The sequence below is a fragment of the Drosophila kikkawai genome, chromosome 3R (genome assembly GCF_030179895.1).
Source record: "Drosophila kikkawai strain 14028-0561.14 chromosome 3R, DkikHiC1v2, whole genome shotgun sequence".
NCBI classification, from domain to species: domain Eukaryota; kingdom Metazoa; phylum Arthropoda; class Insecta; order Diptera; family Drosophilidae; genus Drosophila; species Drosophila kikkawai.
The window spans coordinates 34,825,369-34,841,111 of NC_091731.1; the positions used below are offsets into that span (position 1 = coordinate 34,825,369).

At 41.1% G+C, this 15,743-nt stretch overlaps 1 protein-coding gene across 5 annotated transcripts in view; it reads right to left on the reverse strand.

Moving 5' to 3' along the window:
- The window catches only part of Fur1 (Furin 1), a 144,756-nt gene that overhangs the window by 51,915 nt on the left and 77,098 nt on the right, over nt 1-15,743 (reverse strand). For all 5 annotated transcript variants that reach the window (XM_070286663.1, XM_070286664.1, XM_017163038.2 and 2 more), the window contains one exon: nt 4,119-5,008. In XM_070286663.1, the coding sequence (XP_070142764.1) occupies nt 4,119-4,919 (801 nt within the window). In that variant the 5' untranslated portion in view covers nt 4,920-5,008. The remainder of the gene's footprint in view (nt 1-4,118; nt 5,009-15,743) is intronic.

The window sequence follows — 15,743 nt, forward strand, 5'->3', positions numbered from 1 at the left end:
AAACAAAGAAGAGAACCATAAATTTTAATTTATATAAATGCTTTCTATTTTTTTTTAGAAAGCATCTTTTACTTCAAGACATTTCCGAGAACTAATTAATAAAAATGTCGACAAATTCTGGGTGCCGCCCTGATTAATCCAGGAGTCCAAACCCTGAAACCCTTTTAGCGAATGTGTCACCTTAGTGCCCGACAACTTGTCAAATTGTTAACCAATTAAGCCCTATTGAAAAGTTTACCTTTTTTGCGTACGTTTCCCCAGAGACCAAAATAAAAGAATCAACGAAAAAAAAAGGGGGCCAGAGACACAAACTTGAGGTTTATGGGATACGCGTGCCGGGGTCTTTGGACCCGCTCTCCGATTTCCGACAGGACCTCATTAATGAGCCGTTGACCTTTGTCAAAGATGAGAGACACGCAGTGTTGGGAATTAAGTGCAAAAGGGCTGCCAGGTGGAAAAGCGAATATACCCAAAGGACAGCCAGTGATTTTAATTACGTGAATGCAATGAGCCGGGCGTTGCAACCGCAGGCCGAAAGGCACACAAAATCAATCAATCTGCCAGCCTGCCTGACGCTCGATCAATAATCCAATTGGTCCAAGAATGTGGCAAATTAATTAAAACAGCAAAAATCATCTCGAAAAGGCAAATAAGTTAAGTGAGAAGAGGAGTCGCCGTCGGTAGGTAGGTAAAAGCTTTCGCCTCCGTTCCAATTAAATTGATGAGAGGCCGAGGCCGAGGGATAACATTTATCAGCAACCGTCCAGAGAAGCTGGCGAAGACAATAGAAGCTTGAGAAGGACGAAGGACGATGATGGGAAGCCAAGAAGCTGCAGCACTGGCGGACAAAGAGTGAGTGTTATGTAAATGACGCTGCTGTACAAAAGACGGGAACAATGGGCCCAGAAATGGGGAAAATGAAATGAAGGCGGGACCGAAAGACTAAAGTCCCGATAAGCAAATGACAAACAGCAGCAGCAAAGCAAAGGACCTGCTGAAAGGACGCCCTTATCAAGGTGCCTTCTTTATAAATATTCTAAGAAATTGCAGCGGTTGGATTATTAAACGAAATTAAAACTGCAGTTAATAGGGTTTCTTTTGAATTTTACCAACTGCAAACTTTTGAGTATCTGATATACTATTTCCCAGAGTTTTCGGAGAAATAAAAGTCAAGAGAAGATGATAACCAGGTTTGTTTTTTGGTAAAAGCTAAGTTCAAACTAGAAAAAATTGAAAACAATATAATTTCCTGGCATTTTTCACCACTTCCACGCCCTTTTAATACAACTTCCCTCATTAGCAGACAGGAAAATGAAATTAGCAGAGCAGCTAATAAGGTTTCCTATTCATTTTCTCAGTTTTCCAGCATTGCAGTATATATTTATCTGGCGTTGTCCAGCAAACTTTGTTTCTCTATTTTATCATAATAATTTCGGTGCCAGGAAAGTTTTCCGCACCGAGAAAACTTGATGGGCCCAAGGAATCCCAGAAACTGGCTGGAGAATCAGAGAGAACATAGAGCATCGTTTTCATTAAAACTTCTGACGCACCAATGAGAATTCGTTGATGTTCCAGAACTTGTCACTACTCCGCCCCTCCAGGCAAAACAAACAAATAAATATAGGGACTCCGGTGCAGGGAAGTTGTAGTTGCAATTCGCAAAATGGCAAAAAGTCCCGCAACCCTACTACTACTTCATCTTTATGCTTTTATTAATTGTTTTTGCTGCTACTCGTAACTTGTTTGGCAGAGTTGTGAGTTTAGTTTTTAGTTTTTAACACTTGTCAGAGTTAGGGGTGGAGTCAGTCGCCCCCACAGAAAAAAATTACAACATCTGAAGCAGAAACAGAAACGAACACGAGAACAAGTGAGAAATGTTTGGCAACACTTTCGACGAGTTATGTTTCAAATGTTTTGCTGCTGGAAGGCGCAAAGTTGGGGTGTCGACTGAAGCAAAGCGGAACAGGTTCAGGTTGAAAGGGTTTTAGCCAAAGCGTTTAATTTCAATTGGAAAAGTGAGAAAGCTGCTCAGACGAACTCACTTTTTGAGTAATACACTTGGGTAATATCCTTGATATATGAAGCAATTCGGAGGGTGATTTAGGGGTGAAAATACATCATGTTTCTCATAAACTTTTGTTTGAAATAAATTAATTTTTAAGGCAATATCGAATGATTTAGGGGAAGTATTTCCTGAAGGTGAAAATTGAAGAAGATTGAGAGCTTTGTAAGGCAAGAATTACAGGCTGACTTTGACCTATTCGATTTTATTAAATTAAACAATGAACAAAGGGTCTATTGAAAGCAACATATTTAATTATTATTCTCCCATTCATACAAAAATGATCATTTAACATTAGCTAGTCTTTTCAGTGTGCTTTACTAACGACTCCTCCTTCATTTCTCATTCAGCCAGCAATCAAGTTGGCAATTAATAAACGTAAGTAAGGCAGAAAGTCTAGGATTCATTTCCACTTCCGCCTGGCGCCCAACTCATTACAGTTTTACAGCCATTTTGGGCGTCATCTAATTATGCAAAATGGCACATTTCATTTGCAGAAAGTAGAGAAGCCGGTGTCTGTTCGCATTCAGGTTGGCCTTAAGTTGGATTCATTTTAACAATGCCATTTAAAATTAATTTTCAATTAACTTTCGCGGCCCGGGTCCGGCCATCTGCCATTCCCCGGTCTCCATTACCCGCCGTCGTCTCTCGCCTCCCTTTACGTTTTCCGGCGTAGAAATTCCGGACTTCAACTAGTTCAGAGTGCTAACAAAAGTTTTGTGTGTGCGCGCCTCCATAAATTGAATTTTCCGCTTTTTGTTTCTGCCAATTAAGTCAACGGAGCGGCGGCATTGTGAGTGATACTAATTTCCACGGACACGAAGGCTACTTAAGTCTCCTTTTTTCCTCGCTCTCGCAAAAAGGGATCCGTATAATGGAAATCGACACAGTTGAGCTTTTCATGGCATCCGGCATCCGGCACCTGCCTGCTCGCGTTCCTCAATTGAAAAACCCAAATGCCGAGAGCTCCATTTGGAGCTCAGACAGCGACCGGTGGGAGGTGCTGGGGACTTAACCCTTGGCAGCCGCAAAAATAACTGTGCGGAATGCATTTTACTTTTAAATGTACCAACGAAATGTTTCCGACGGCCGGTGGTGCGAGATATTTGTTGCTCTTACACTGAAGAGATATTTATTACTTTTAGAGTTGGTGAATAAAAGCATATATATTCAAAATGCTTTGCCTATTGAGTAGCTTTCCTTTTAGTTTATTTTAAAAGCTCTCTTATATTTCTGCCAGTGTGATTCCCCAGCATCTGTAAATCCATACTTAGGCAACCTCTGCCCCTCTGCCTCTACAGCTGCCCGCCTTGTTTTATCGCAAACGATGCCATTACAAGGCGATTTGAGCTCCATTTGTGCTGGCCATTCCCACACTCCCGGCGATTCACATTGCCAGGATAACTTGACAGTCACTTAGCGGGTTCGCGTCTGCTGCTCCAGGAGGTTGTTGGGTGCAGAAATAGGAGAAGCCAAAGGTGTGTGTATCAAGGTAGCAGTTGAGAGTACTGGGTCGAAATGCTTTCAGATTAAACTTGTCCGGCTGCAACACCTGCGCCCGCATTTCAAACCGACTTTTTCCCCCCCGACTTCCCTCTCTCTCGCTCTGATGTTTTCAGTGACTGACAGGCAAGCAAGCTGGCAAAGGATGCAAAAGCCAGAGAACCGATTTCACCTAAAACTTTGTCCAGTGCTCTGGCATATCAACCAAACGATATGGCAGCCAACTGGCTCCCCCAAACGACAAAATGTTCCTTTCATAACGTAAAAACTTGTCTTTTGGTCTCCTACGGGTGTTGCAAACTTTTAATAGTCTCACATTGGAGAGTTCTTCTAATCATATGCTAAACTGGCTAACGAGTCGAGTCGAGCCCTAGGTGTTGGCCAAAAGTTTTGTCTTTGGCAAATTAGACTGGCAATGAAATGGTTTCATTTCGATAGTAAATTCGAAAAAATGATGTGGGTTTATCTAATCGAGAACATATATTCTTGAAAGCTTTTTTAACTATTCTTTGTACTTTAAATTAAATTTAAAACATAAATTTCCTTCACTTACCTTGCCCAAATTGACGAAACCGTGATCCTTGGCTACAGCATCCGCCATGCCGTTATCGCCATTGGGTATATGCACCGCCCAGGTGTGTGTGTAGTGTCCGGCGATCTGGTTGTTGCCCCCGGAAATCCCAGAGCTTCCATATTTGCCGCTATTGGGCGTCAGCTTGGCCCTGCCACCCGTCTCATAGTCGAGAACGTATGGAGGCAAAACTGGCGACTGGCCAGATGGATCCACCTTGAGGGATGACGGGGCTGGTGGTGGTGGCGGCGCCGGGGCTGATGAGGCGGGGGTCGGTGCCGAGGCTGATGCTGATGCCACACTTCCGGCCACGAAACCGACATTATAATTACATAAAAAAACTACGGCACTAAATTGCAAAATAAACAGCAGAGCTGCTTTCGTTCTCGCCAAGTGTCTGGTGGTGGTGGTGGTGCTGCTGCTGCTACTGCTGCTCCTTCTGGTGCTTAGTTTCGGTTTGCATTGCGTTAAAAAACTAGTTTTGAATAAATTGCAATTGAAATTGAAATTTCCTATATCACATTCAATGATTGTTTGTTGTTCTTCTTCTTGCTGGGTGGCCCTCTGCTGACAACTTCTGGCAGCATGTTGCCCTAATTGTCGAGCATTTAATTTGTCGCGTCTGCTTTTGTGTTTGTGGCTGCTGCTGCTGCTAATGTTGCTTCTGCTTTTGCTGATGCTGCTTCTGCTGATGCTGCTGCTGCTGCTGCTACTGCTGCTGCTGATGTTGATGTTGCTGTTGCTAGTTGGCTGCCTGCTCCATCGCACGACGTCGTTTTTCATTGTGCGTGAGGATGTTTCCAATTTTTGGTGTTTGTGCGTGGCGAGGAATGCTGGATGCGAGGTAACTCAACACGATTGTTGATGTGATGCTGAAAAGGAGAATTTTAGAAAAGAAATATATATATTACTAACGGGAAATGAAATATTTAAGGTATTTAGAATTAAATGAAGTATACATTTACTTTTAATAAATTTAAATTTTTACGGTACAACTTGGGGAGTCTTTAATTAAATGACAAAACTTAAACCTGGTCTGCTGAAACCTCTCCCTATTAGTTAAAACAAATTAATTATAATATATAGTATATAAAATATTCCCTTTCCGTTATTCTATTCATAGAAATATCTCTAACCAGAATGTTAGTAATTACCAATAAAATTTGCAAGCCAGCCTTGTCCTTCCTTTCGCAAACCAATTAGGCTAACAAATTGCCTGCAACTGACACATCCAATTTGGGTTGCCGAAAAAAGAGAAATCGCTTGACCACAAAACTTTTTGGCTTATTACGAAAAGTGACAAAAAGCCCAAATATGCACATAGAAACTATTATCACCCATTAATTGGATGGGCAACAACAACAAAAATAAAAAAGGAAAGAGAAAGATATTGATTGCCACTTTGCATCGTTGCTGAAAGGCAACCGGCCCTGGCCTTTTCCATATTGACAGCCAGTGCCAAATGGAAGTTCAGTATTATGTCCCGAAGGGACACTGCTGGCCAAGAGCCAGTATCGCATTGATTGTCACCCCGAGGACAAGTTTTGATTGCAAATGAGAATCAACGCGAGGCTCAAACGGATTTTGGCGGAAATCTAGTAGATACACTTGGGAAAATAGAACTGGCAATAACAATTAAATTTTAGCTATCAAAAATGTGAAAATATTAATTTAAAGAATAATCTTACCCTTCCAGCTTAGCTTGAAATAAAATGTAAAATAAATTCACTTTCCTGAGTTTTAGTTCTAGTTTTTTTTCGAGTACATCTGCTGACTAATGCCCACTGTCAAAATATGCCCATGACTGATGATGGCCTGGGGCCCAGCGCATCCACGGGCATATTTCATCTATTGATAGAGGGATTTGGATTTCTGGATTTGGCCCAGTCACTCGGCCAGAAAGTGAGCCAGCAGAGTGAGGAGCGTAATTAAAGCGAGTGACAGCGGAAATGCCAAGCACAAGGAGATGGATTGTCGGAGGGGTTGTGATGTGTTGTTTGGACGGATTTGACGGCCAGCGACGGAAGCCGGTGGTGTGCACTGTTCGGGCCATGGTAATCATGGCTAAGTGGAAAGGAAATTGAATTTTGCGTGGGACTGGCTATCAATCGGCCAGAATGGAGTGATTTCTCGTAATCTGCTCAAGGGGTTTTATTGACCATAAAAAACTAGTCAAGTTGGGTGGGTTATTTTAGGTGTACTTTTCGTTTTCAATATAAAAATAAAACACACTTAAAGTAAAACTATTTTAGTCATTCAAATCTGACAGTTATCTTCCATTTTACAGCTCACTTTCGGGACGACGAAATAGACTGTCAACATACTACTCCACCTCTGTGATCCCATCGAGAGCCAATGCACATGAATGCACAAGGAAGAGGAGCAGACGACCGGCGACTCCTTTACATTGACTGTGCACCTTTTGTGCTTAAACTTCCTTCCGCATTGAGTTGTCGTCAGCACCCCGATTCTGCCCCTGCTTCTGCTCCTTCTGTTGCTCCTGCTGCTTTTGCTGCTGACAGTGTCCTGCGTCCCTACGTTTATGCTCCTCGACTCTGACTGACTTTGACTGACGGCATTTGTCAGTGGCAGACACAAAGTAATCATTACTTGGCGCACTTCCGCTGCAGCACATCGCCATCTCCTTCGCCGGCCCACTAAGCGTATACTTAATAATAAGAAAATAAGTGCCATGTCAACGTAGGCGTGGGTGGGATGGATACTCCTGCTCCTGCTTCTGCTCCTTCCGTGAGCCTTCTTTGCCTTGGTCTCCTTGGCAACATCTCGCTCACATGCTAACGAAAAGTGGAAAACGGTGTCAAAGTCAGCACTAGTTGGCTGATGAAAGTTGCTTTTGCTGGGCGAGAAAAATGGCAGTGTGTTGAAACACCAACAACTCGCGACTTGACAACTTGAGACAAATTGAAGCGTTGTTTCCCTTTAGATTTAACAGAGCCAAGAGCCCCTAGCGATGGCCTTTGGGGTCGAAGGCGCTTGTCAACAAATAAAGTGCTGAAACTAGTTAGGTCACAGTAGCTAAACTTTGAAACAACAAACAGTAAAACACTCAATTTCTATCAGGGGTTTCTTATTTCATGTATATTTAATATTTTAATAAGTTGTTTGTTAATTTAACGGAAAAAATACACCCAACTATCAAACGAATTAAATTTAAGGCCACATTCTGGTCACTTTTTATATTTTGTTGCCTATACTTCCCACCTTTTTTGTCGTGTTAGCCCAAAGGCTAAACACTTTGAGCCATTTGTTGCCTTTCCTTTTGCATTCCGAGCAATTTACCTAAACCGGAATAACATCCGCAAGGCTTTCTCCATCATAAACTGATCTATTTTCACTCAGCAAACACGACCTGTCCACACAACACCCATCAGAAATCACTCAGATGCCCAACAGAAATCCCTAAATTGCTTAAGCCACAAGCAGCTGGATGGAGATAGAAAAAAAGGAAGAAAAAAAATAAACACAGGGAAATAAGAGACCAGAGCATAGAGAGATGACAATGCCAGGCATCGGTTTAATAGTCCTTGAGGCATTTTTTGGGCAAACAGCCTGACACTTCGCTGCTGCTTTGCCATCCTTTGGCATCCTTTGTGGTTGTTTGCCCTGCGAGTGTTGTTAGTTCCTGTGGATCGCCGCTCTATGCAAAATGCCATGTCAAATGCAGGACTGAAAGGGCTAAAAGCCATGGCTAGGACTCCGGAATGCCGGGTTGTTGGGATGCTTGAATGCTGGGATGTTAGGATGCCGGGGAAGCCGCAGCAGAACACATTAAGCCAAGGAAGCAACTGCTGCTTCTCCTGCTGCTCCTGTTGTAAAAAAGAAGCTGCAGATGAAGCTGCGGCAGTTGGAAGCTTAAAAAGGCTACAAAACTGCAGGCGAAAAGTCAAAAGGCAGCATTACACTAAGGAAAAATATGGTCTAAAAGTAGTTATACAAAATATTGTGTCACATATTTTATAAAACCTTGTAACCATTATATAAACAGATGCGAAACCTTTCAGATATTTCTTTAATGTTAAATTAAAAGGCTATATAGATGTCTATAAAGTTTGATTTACGTAGTTTTGTCTTTTTTTCGCTATTCATGGTCACACTATACAGTTAGTGTGGTAGTGCTAATGAAATGTTATTAAATATTAACATATCTGAGAGCATTGAAATATTTTTCTGTGTGTAGTCAAGAAAAAGGAGTAACACACACCATCGCCAGCTCCTTTGTTGCTTTGTTTATGCGAGAGAAAAAGAGAAATAGAGAGTGTGTGTGGGTATTTGACTTTTGGCCTCGCTTTTAATGTGTTTCGTGTGGTGGATTGAGGTGAGCTCCTTGCTTGTATGATGGTCCTGGTGTGTAGTTTTCTCTGCAGTTTTCTGCTGGTGGCTTCGCTTGTTTAATGATAGTTGCACAAAGGCAAATATGCACTCGCCGCCACTAAACCGCCCACTAAGTCACTCACCCCCTTCGGCCGTTTTTTTTTTTTCGCGACCCGCAACTGGAGCACAAAGTCAACAACAAAACAGCCTCGGTTAACGCCCGCAGAAAAGCGGCTGAAGCCCAAAAAGAAGGCTGAAAGGAAAGGGACCTGGCCAAACAAAATGCGGGGGAAAAAAATTGAAGAAAGCCAAGTGTCAGGTGAAAGAGTAGAGTCGTCAGAGGAGGTGCACTTTTTCACAGCGTATTAGCACACGATCGCCAAACAAAAGGTGTTGCATACATGGCGCCACCATTTGCCTTTTACCATTTGCCATTTGGCACTGCGGTGACTGTACCAAGTAGGCCATGCCACACCAAAATGGCTTTGACAGCTAAGGCTGATGGTGTGAGAATTTGCATCGGGGATTGGCCAGGAGAGCTGTCAGGTTGTGTTAGGCTTGGCCAAGTCAACAGAGGCTGATGGGTTTACCTTTATGCCTGCCAGCAAAAAAAAAGTACAGTTCCAGATGTCTGATAGAAAAAAAGGTACAGTCCCTGGCTAGTTGTGGGAAAAAAAAATTGGAAACTGTGGAAAAAAGTTGAGATGACATAGAAAGCCATCAGTACATATGCAAGTACAGTCACATCAAAAACAGGATATCAGCGGAAAAGGATTATTTTCAACAAATTAACAAGTAGGAGAAGTAGTGAAAGTTAAAAAAAAAAGTTTAAGCCCTGCTAGTAGATAATTAAGTATGATTATGTGAACTATTTAATTAAATATTCGACATAAATTAAATTTGAAAGTGGTGTGACCAGCGTTTACAATTTCTCACATCCACTTTTCATATTTAATCACATATTTACTGAAAAGTCAATAAGATTTAATTAAAAGTCTACCTTGCCCATTACCTTTAAATCTCGAGCCTCAATCAATCTTATGCCGGATGAACAAATTTACCTGAGCAACACAATGAGATGAAAGTAATGTTATTATTACTCCTCCATGCGGTGGTGAATCCCCCGAAATGGCTGCCAGGATAACGCTCTCTTGGGCTTTTCGGACCAAAAGAATTTTAATTATTTCGCATTGTTTGCCTGCCACATGATACGAGTGCGTATACATGTATATAGAGTGTCTGTACCATATATATATACATTATCCCAAGCCAAGGTATGCATATTTCGTTTCGGCTTGAGTCTCGGATTGCTTTTTAATGTGCAAACAAGAATGCGCATTAAGTGAAGCCGTGGAAAATGGGAGAGGTTGCGGAGAAGGAAAGCCTGGGAAAACGCCTTGTGGTTGGTGCAATGCAATTTGAGTGCTTCGCTGGCATTAATTGATTTTGCATGGTCACTTGCTGCGGCCCAAGCGAAAGATAAACGACCAAGGATGGCCGAAAGGAAGAACGGGTATCCCACCAACATGTGTCATGTGGATGGAAGGGCTTTTCTCTTCCCCTATTGTTCCCGCCAGCCTTTCTTCGCTGTTGCATTTGCGAAATTACCTTTTCAGGTGGAAAAAAGGGTGTGGATGGAGCACCCCATCCATCCATCCATCCATCCATCCATCCATTCACCTGTCTGAATAACGCTTAATGTAAGCACCTGGCGGATGGCAGAAAAAAAGAGGCGAGCGCCTAAAAGTATGCGAAAATAAAGGTCCATTCAAAATTCATTCAAAACAAAGGACGCCTCAAGGCATCCGCAAACAACAGCACCTACCTCAAGTGCAATCTGGCTGGGAAAGGGTTTGCGAGAATAGGGATTGGGAGGAGGGTTTGCGCGGAAGGGTTGCCTGTGGAAAGAGGCAACTCTCCGGCAGTGTGCTCCACTCAAAGACTCACTCAACTCCCCAACTTCAGTTTGCTGCTCATATAAAACAATGCACAATTATGACTTATTTTTTGCTCAATTCATACTATACAAAAAGGAAAGTCGAAAGTGGAAATACCCTCAAAAGGTGAGAGATTAAGCAAGCAATTAATAGAAATTTTTATAAAGACTAATTTCAGTAGATATCTAAAATCATCCCTAAAGTTTATCATTAAATTTTTACCTAGTAACAACAGCACTTTTTACTATTTATACCAAACAAAAACCTCTTTAAGATACACTAACTTAACCCATAAATTCCCAACCGCTTTTAACTTAAGTTTAATAATCGAGCTGAACTGCCTCCGGATTCCAGCAAATTTAGTAAGCTTCCTCAGGACTCAACAAGTCGCTAGGGGAAACTCTCTTTGTGCCCGGGAAAAGCTATTAAGCCATCCAGAAAAGTCAGTGCCTGCTACAGGATGTGGCAGCAGCAATTTCTTGCAACAGTTGCAAGTTGGCGGAAATGCAGATGGGTAATGCAACACCGGCACAGGTGAGCAGCCCAGCGATTATGATGATGCTGCTGATGATGATGATGGTTATGGAGGCGAATGTGAAGATGATACTGTGGAGCTGATGGAGATGGAAGAAAAAGGAGATGAAGTCCTTGTTGGCAGAAAACAAGAAATGAGAGTAGGGCCGAGTGGCATTCTTTGCTGCATTTTGTTACCTTTGACGGGCTGCATTAACATTGACAATGATAATGAAAATGTTTCTCATTCAGTACTTATTTTAAATGACTAAAGAATTTTCTGTTTTTTGTTTTCTTTTGCTAAAATGTAAGTCTTTTTAAGAAACCTTTGTTGTAAGTAAGTTAATGAGCTTGAGAAAAGATACTTATACCAAATTCAGAGCCATAAATACTCACTAATTCATTTTAATTAAACAAATGCTTCCCCATTTTCCCGGAAAATTGTGGGTGTTATGAGAACATATTACAAATTGTCACCATCTCCGGCTAAATCAGGGTTTTTGTGGTTGACATTTTTGGTGGAAATTTTTGCGTAGAGTTGGCAAGTGAGGAAGCCAAGTGTAAATCAACAAATCAACAACTTAATATGCACGAAATTTTTGATGCCAACTGCAGTTGCACACACACAAAAACGGGAGCAACAGCGGGAACAGCCGTAGGAATCTGGCGAGTAATCCACATGGAGTCATCGCCTGGTGGTGACGATGGTAGGGCAACCATAGGGGCAAAGCCAGTGGTAGCGAGAACCAAACCAATGCTGCTGATGGTTTAAGCGTCAGTTACCCGCGGGGCCAATGGTGCCACCGAAAAACCAGAACCAGGCGACAACAGGGAGAAGCACTTGGAGAAATTAAGGATCAAGAAAGGAGGAATTGACTAATAAGAAGCATATAAGATTTTTGTTTTTAATTAAATCTTTAAATTAAATAGAAAAATTATGAATAAATAGATGACAAATTTCTAGAATCACCAATGTGCTAAAAATGTCTCTATAAATATAAATAAAAATTTCCTAGGTAACAAAATTGTGTTTTTCTTCAATGTAAAATTTTCTAACATTATTTTGTATATTTTTGTAAGTTTTAAAAAATCATAGTGTTGTAAATATTTGTATAGAATTTTTACCCCTGTATCACGCAGGTTATTAGTATGCACCACTTGCTGCATACTTTCAGGGACCTTGTTCCCTTGTTTGTGCAAAATTTATGCGTGTCTATTCGCTCTCTCTCTCTGTCTTTATATACCTTTCTCTGTCGCTTACTACCTTCGCCCATCTCACTTACACCTTTTTTTGGGGCGGCATGGCGCCTGTTCGACGATTGTCGTCATTTCAATTAAGCCCGGCGCCGAAATGTATGCAATGGATGCTTTTTGTGCGGATTTTTGCCGATTAATTTTTCATTATTATGCCAAGTGCTCGCCTGGGAGATAGAGAGAGCCGGCTACACAGCGCGTCCGAAGGCCACCGAAAGAGACAGCCACATAGAGAGTTCACGCACACAACAAATGTGCCAAAAGTGGCAAATGACAGGCCCACAAAGCAAAAGCACACTCGCACACAAAAGTTTTCAATGCGCTAATATATTTTGCACGCCCCAAAAAATTTGCAGAACATTTCTCGGGATGCATGCCAAGGCTGTGAACCCTTTTTAGGATAATTTAAAGGGAATTGCTTGATAAAATTGATGCTGTACAAGTCACGATTTTAAATCAATTATTATTATATTGAAAAAGCTTAAATAACATTGGTTGGGGAATTTTATAGAAATTTGTCGGTAATTTTAAATAATTGCTAGTAAATTTCTGATTATAAAAAATAAAGCACCATATTAAGTCATAAAAAAAGTACACAAAAAACTTCACTGCAGTTCAGAGAAGGCCTATAAACAATCCTTGAAAATTCCCCAAAAAACAAAACATTGAATAAACAAGGGGACTTTCTCTAAAATAAAATAAACCAAACTGGCAGTGTCAATAAAAATTAACAGCGAAAAGCTGCAAAGCTGTGCCAAAGCTCTTCACCGCTGGCCGCAACAACAACAAACAAACAGACAGTGCCGCAGTGGAAAACCCCTTGAAATCCACCCCCAAAAAACGCACCCCCTTTGTCAGAGCCCCTATTCATTAGGTCGTAGGTGTGCCGTGTGGCTGTGTCTGTAGTTTGTGCGGTGTCTATGTAATTTAGACAATTAGAAAGTTTACGCCTGTAACAATTTCCCACTTCTTGTTGTTGGGTAAAAGTTTTTCGCTTGTTTTCCCTTTGCCATTTGCATGACAAATAGTTTTTGCTGTGAGTGTTGACCAGTTTCTGGTATTGCTTGTTAGCAGCTCAGGGGAATATCAGTCGACTTAGCCAGCTAAGTGTTCTCCGTAAGCCTGCTCCGCCTGCTTGCCAGTTTAATATTTGCACAATGCTTCATAATCACACTCACTGGCTGTGGCAGGGATTTGGCCCTTTTTTTTTTTGCTCTCCTTGGTTCTGTGTGTTTATGCTGATTCAGCGAACACGCAAATTCCTCTTCAATGCGCCAATTGTGTTGTTCGAGTGCGGAGCTTAGTGTCGCCATATTGCCGAGTTATCCTGCCGGAGATCCTGTGGCTCATGCATATGCAAAAATTCTGTGGGCAAAACCCAACATCAGGCAACCACTATAAGTGGCTAAATTGCACAAGTAAACAATTTTTAAATGCAGCTTTGCTGCTGTCTAAGCCGCAAGCTGTAACTATGTAGAGGAGACTGTACCAGAAGTGGGTAAAAAATAAAACCGGGTAAGGTTTTAACCAACAAACAGAGTAAACATTGTTTGGACATAATTACTTCATTTAATAATATATTATTTAACAATAATAAGAAATGCGGCAAAATTAAAATTATTAAATTTAATCTGTAGAAACTTTATAAATCTTTTAAAAATGTGTCTAAAAGTATGCAATGATATTTATTAGGTATAAAATGCAGTGTAAATTGTTTTTATTATAAAATGTAACATTATTAGGAATAGATTTGGATTTTTTTAAAACAGGCTTAAAAGTCCCTAGTAACTTCTACTTCAAAATCCACAAATATTTTTCCCAGTGCTTATTCCACACTTTTCCTTTTACAGCATCTACTATTTCTCAATTGCTGCGTGCACATTTTTTTTATTATTATTTTCCTTTTCCATTAAAACACACTTTTTTCTACCATTTCTGTTGTCAGATGCAATTGCAGTGACTGCGGAAACGCTAATTTTCAGTTATTAGCGGAATGTCAAAACAAACGACAGTTTCCATTTAGCAGTTGGAGACTTTCGCAGCAGTTTTTATTCCCTTTTCCAGCTGACAAACATTTATATTTTTGTTGGGTGACAATTTGGCTTTGGTAAATTGGTAAAAATAACGCAGGTGTTTTTTTATTATTCATGTGCGTTGAGGTTGAAATATTGCATTCAAATTGGGAAGACTAATTGGGAGACAGAAAAAAATAAAGTTGTTACCTATAGAGAGGCATACTATATATAAAGTTGGTTTTAAGCGAAAAGCAGTAAACAAAAACTTTGCTAGCCGTTATTGTTGACATTAATCAAGACTCGACATTCGCACTTAATCTTTGTTAAATCCCCGCAGATTTATGCGTCATAAATATTAGACAAATTTAGATGAGAGCCAACTGGAGGCTCCATAAAAACCGAACCGAGCACAAATCCCACTCCAGCCAGATGCCATTTGTCAGAAGCGATAAGCAAACAAAGCACAGAGCACCGAACACCGAATGGCAAATAAACAAGGCACTAAAATATTAGAATATCCTCCCGCCGTATCCTGAAAATCCTGAGAGCCGAAAAATCCGTAAGAACTACTCCCAGAGCGAAGACAAAACTAAAAGCTAGACAGATTTTTGCCTGATTACGTTTCGTTCGCACAACACAATGGGAAAATGCACTTCGGCAAGGACTCCCAAAAGTATGCAATGGCATAGGGAAATAGGAAAATGCCGGCAAGGACGAGCGAAGCACAAACGAATGCGAACAAATTGATATGCAAATGTGAGTGGGAGCGACCCGGACCCAAAAAAATAAAAGAAAAGCACAAAAAACGTAATAATAAAATAAAGCAGAAACCTCCTCGAAAGCACAAAGATGAGGCGGAGGACAGAGAAAGATCCTGGATCCCGGGATAAATGCCCCATGACTTCTCATTTCCGTTTCGCTTCAGCAGCAAAAGCAGCAGCAGCTGCAACTGGCAGGCAAATCTGCGTTTTCCGGAAGGAAAAAAGGCCCAAAAAGACGACGGGAATATGGAAAATTATTAAGTATACGCCTAGTACAACAAGATGTCAATAATTTAACGCAAGTTCAGAGCTTTCAGCGCAGTGCCAATTGAATTAAAAGATTTGTCTCATCGCCGGAAAACTTTTTTTTTCTGCACAGAATTCAATTTGGCGCAACTTTGCCTCTTTTCTTCAATTTTTTTGTTGTTGTTCTTGTTTTCTCCCCTCTCTCAATATTTTTTAGCTGGTGGCCTTTTTAGTATGCGTTCGACTGCAGGAACAACTTTTCCCCTTCAACCTCTAGTGATTGAAATGCCAAGGCATGTATCCATCCATCTGTATATATAGTCCCCCTACCGATTCCCGCAAAGTTTTGCCCCTGGCAAATTCAGTTGTTCAACTAATGAGAGTCGTAGCCTCGCCTCGGGCTCTCATTCTGATGGACATGCCAGATGATCCGGGCAAAAGTCGTGACAATCATAAAAAAATACAAAAAACCAAAAGGAGAAAACTGGAAAATGCAAAAAGAAAAACTTTAAATGCCTTCGGTCAGTTGGCAAAATGTTCCTTCATCAT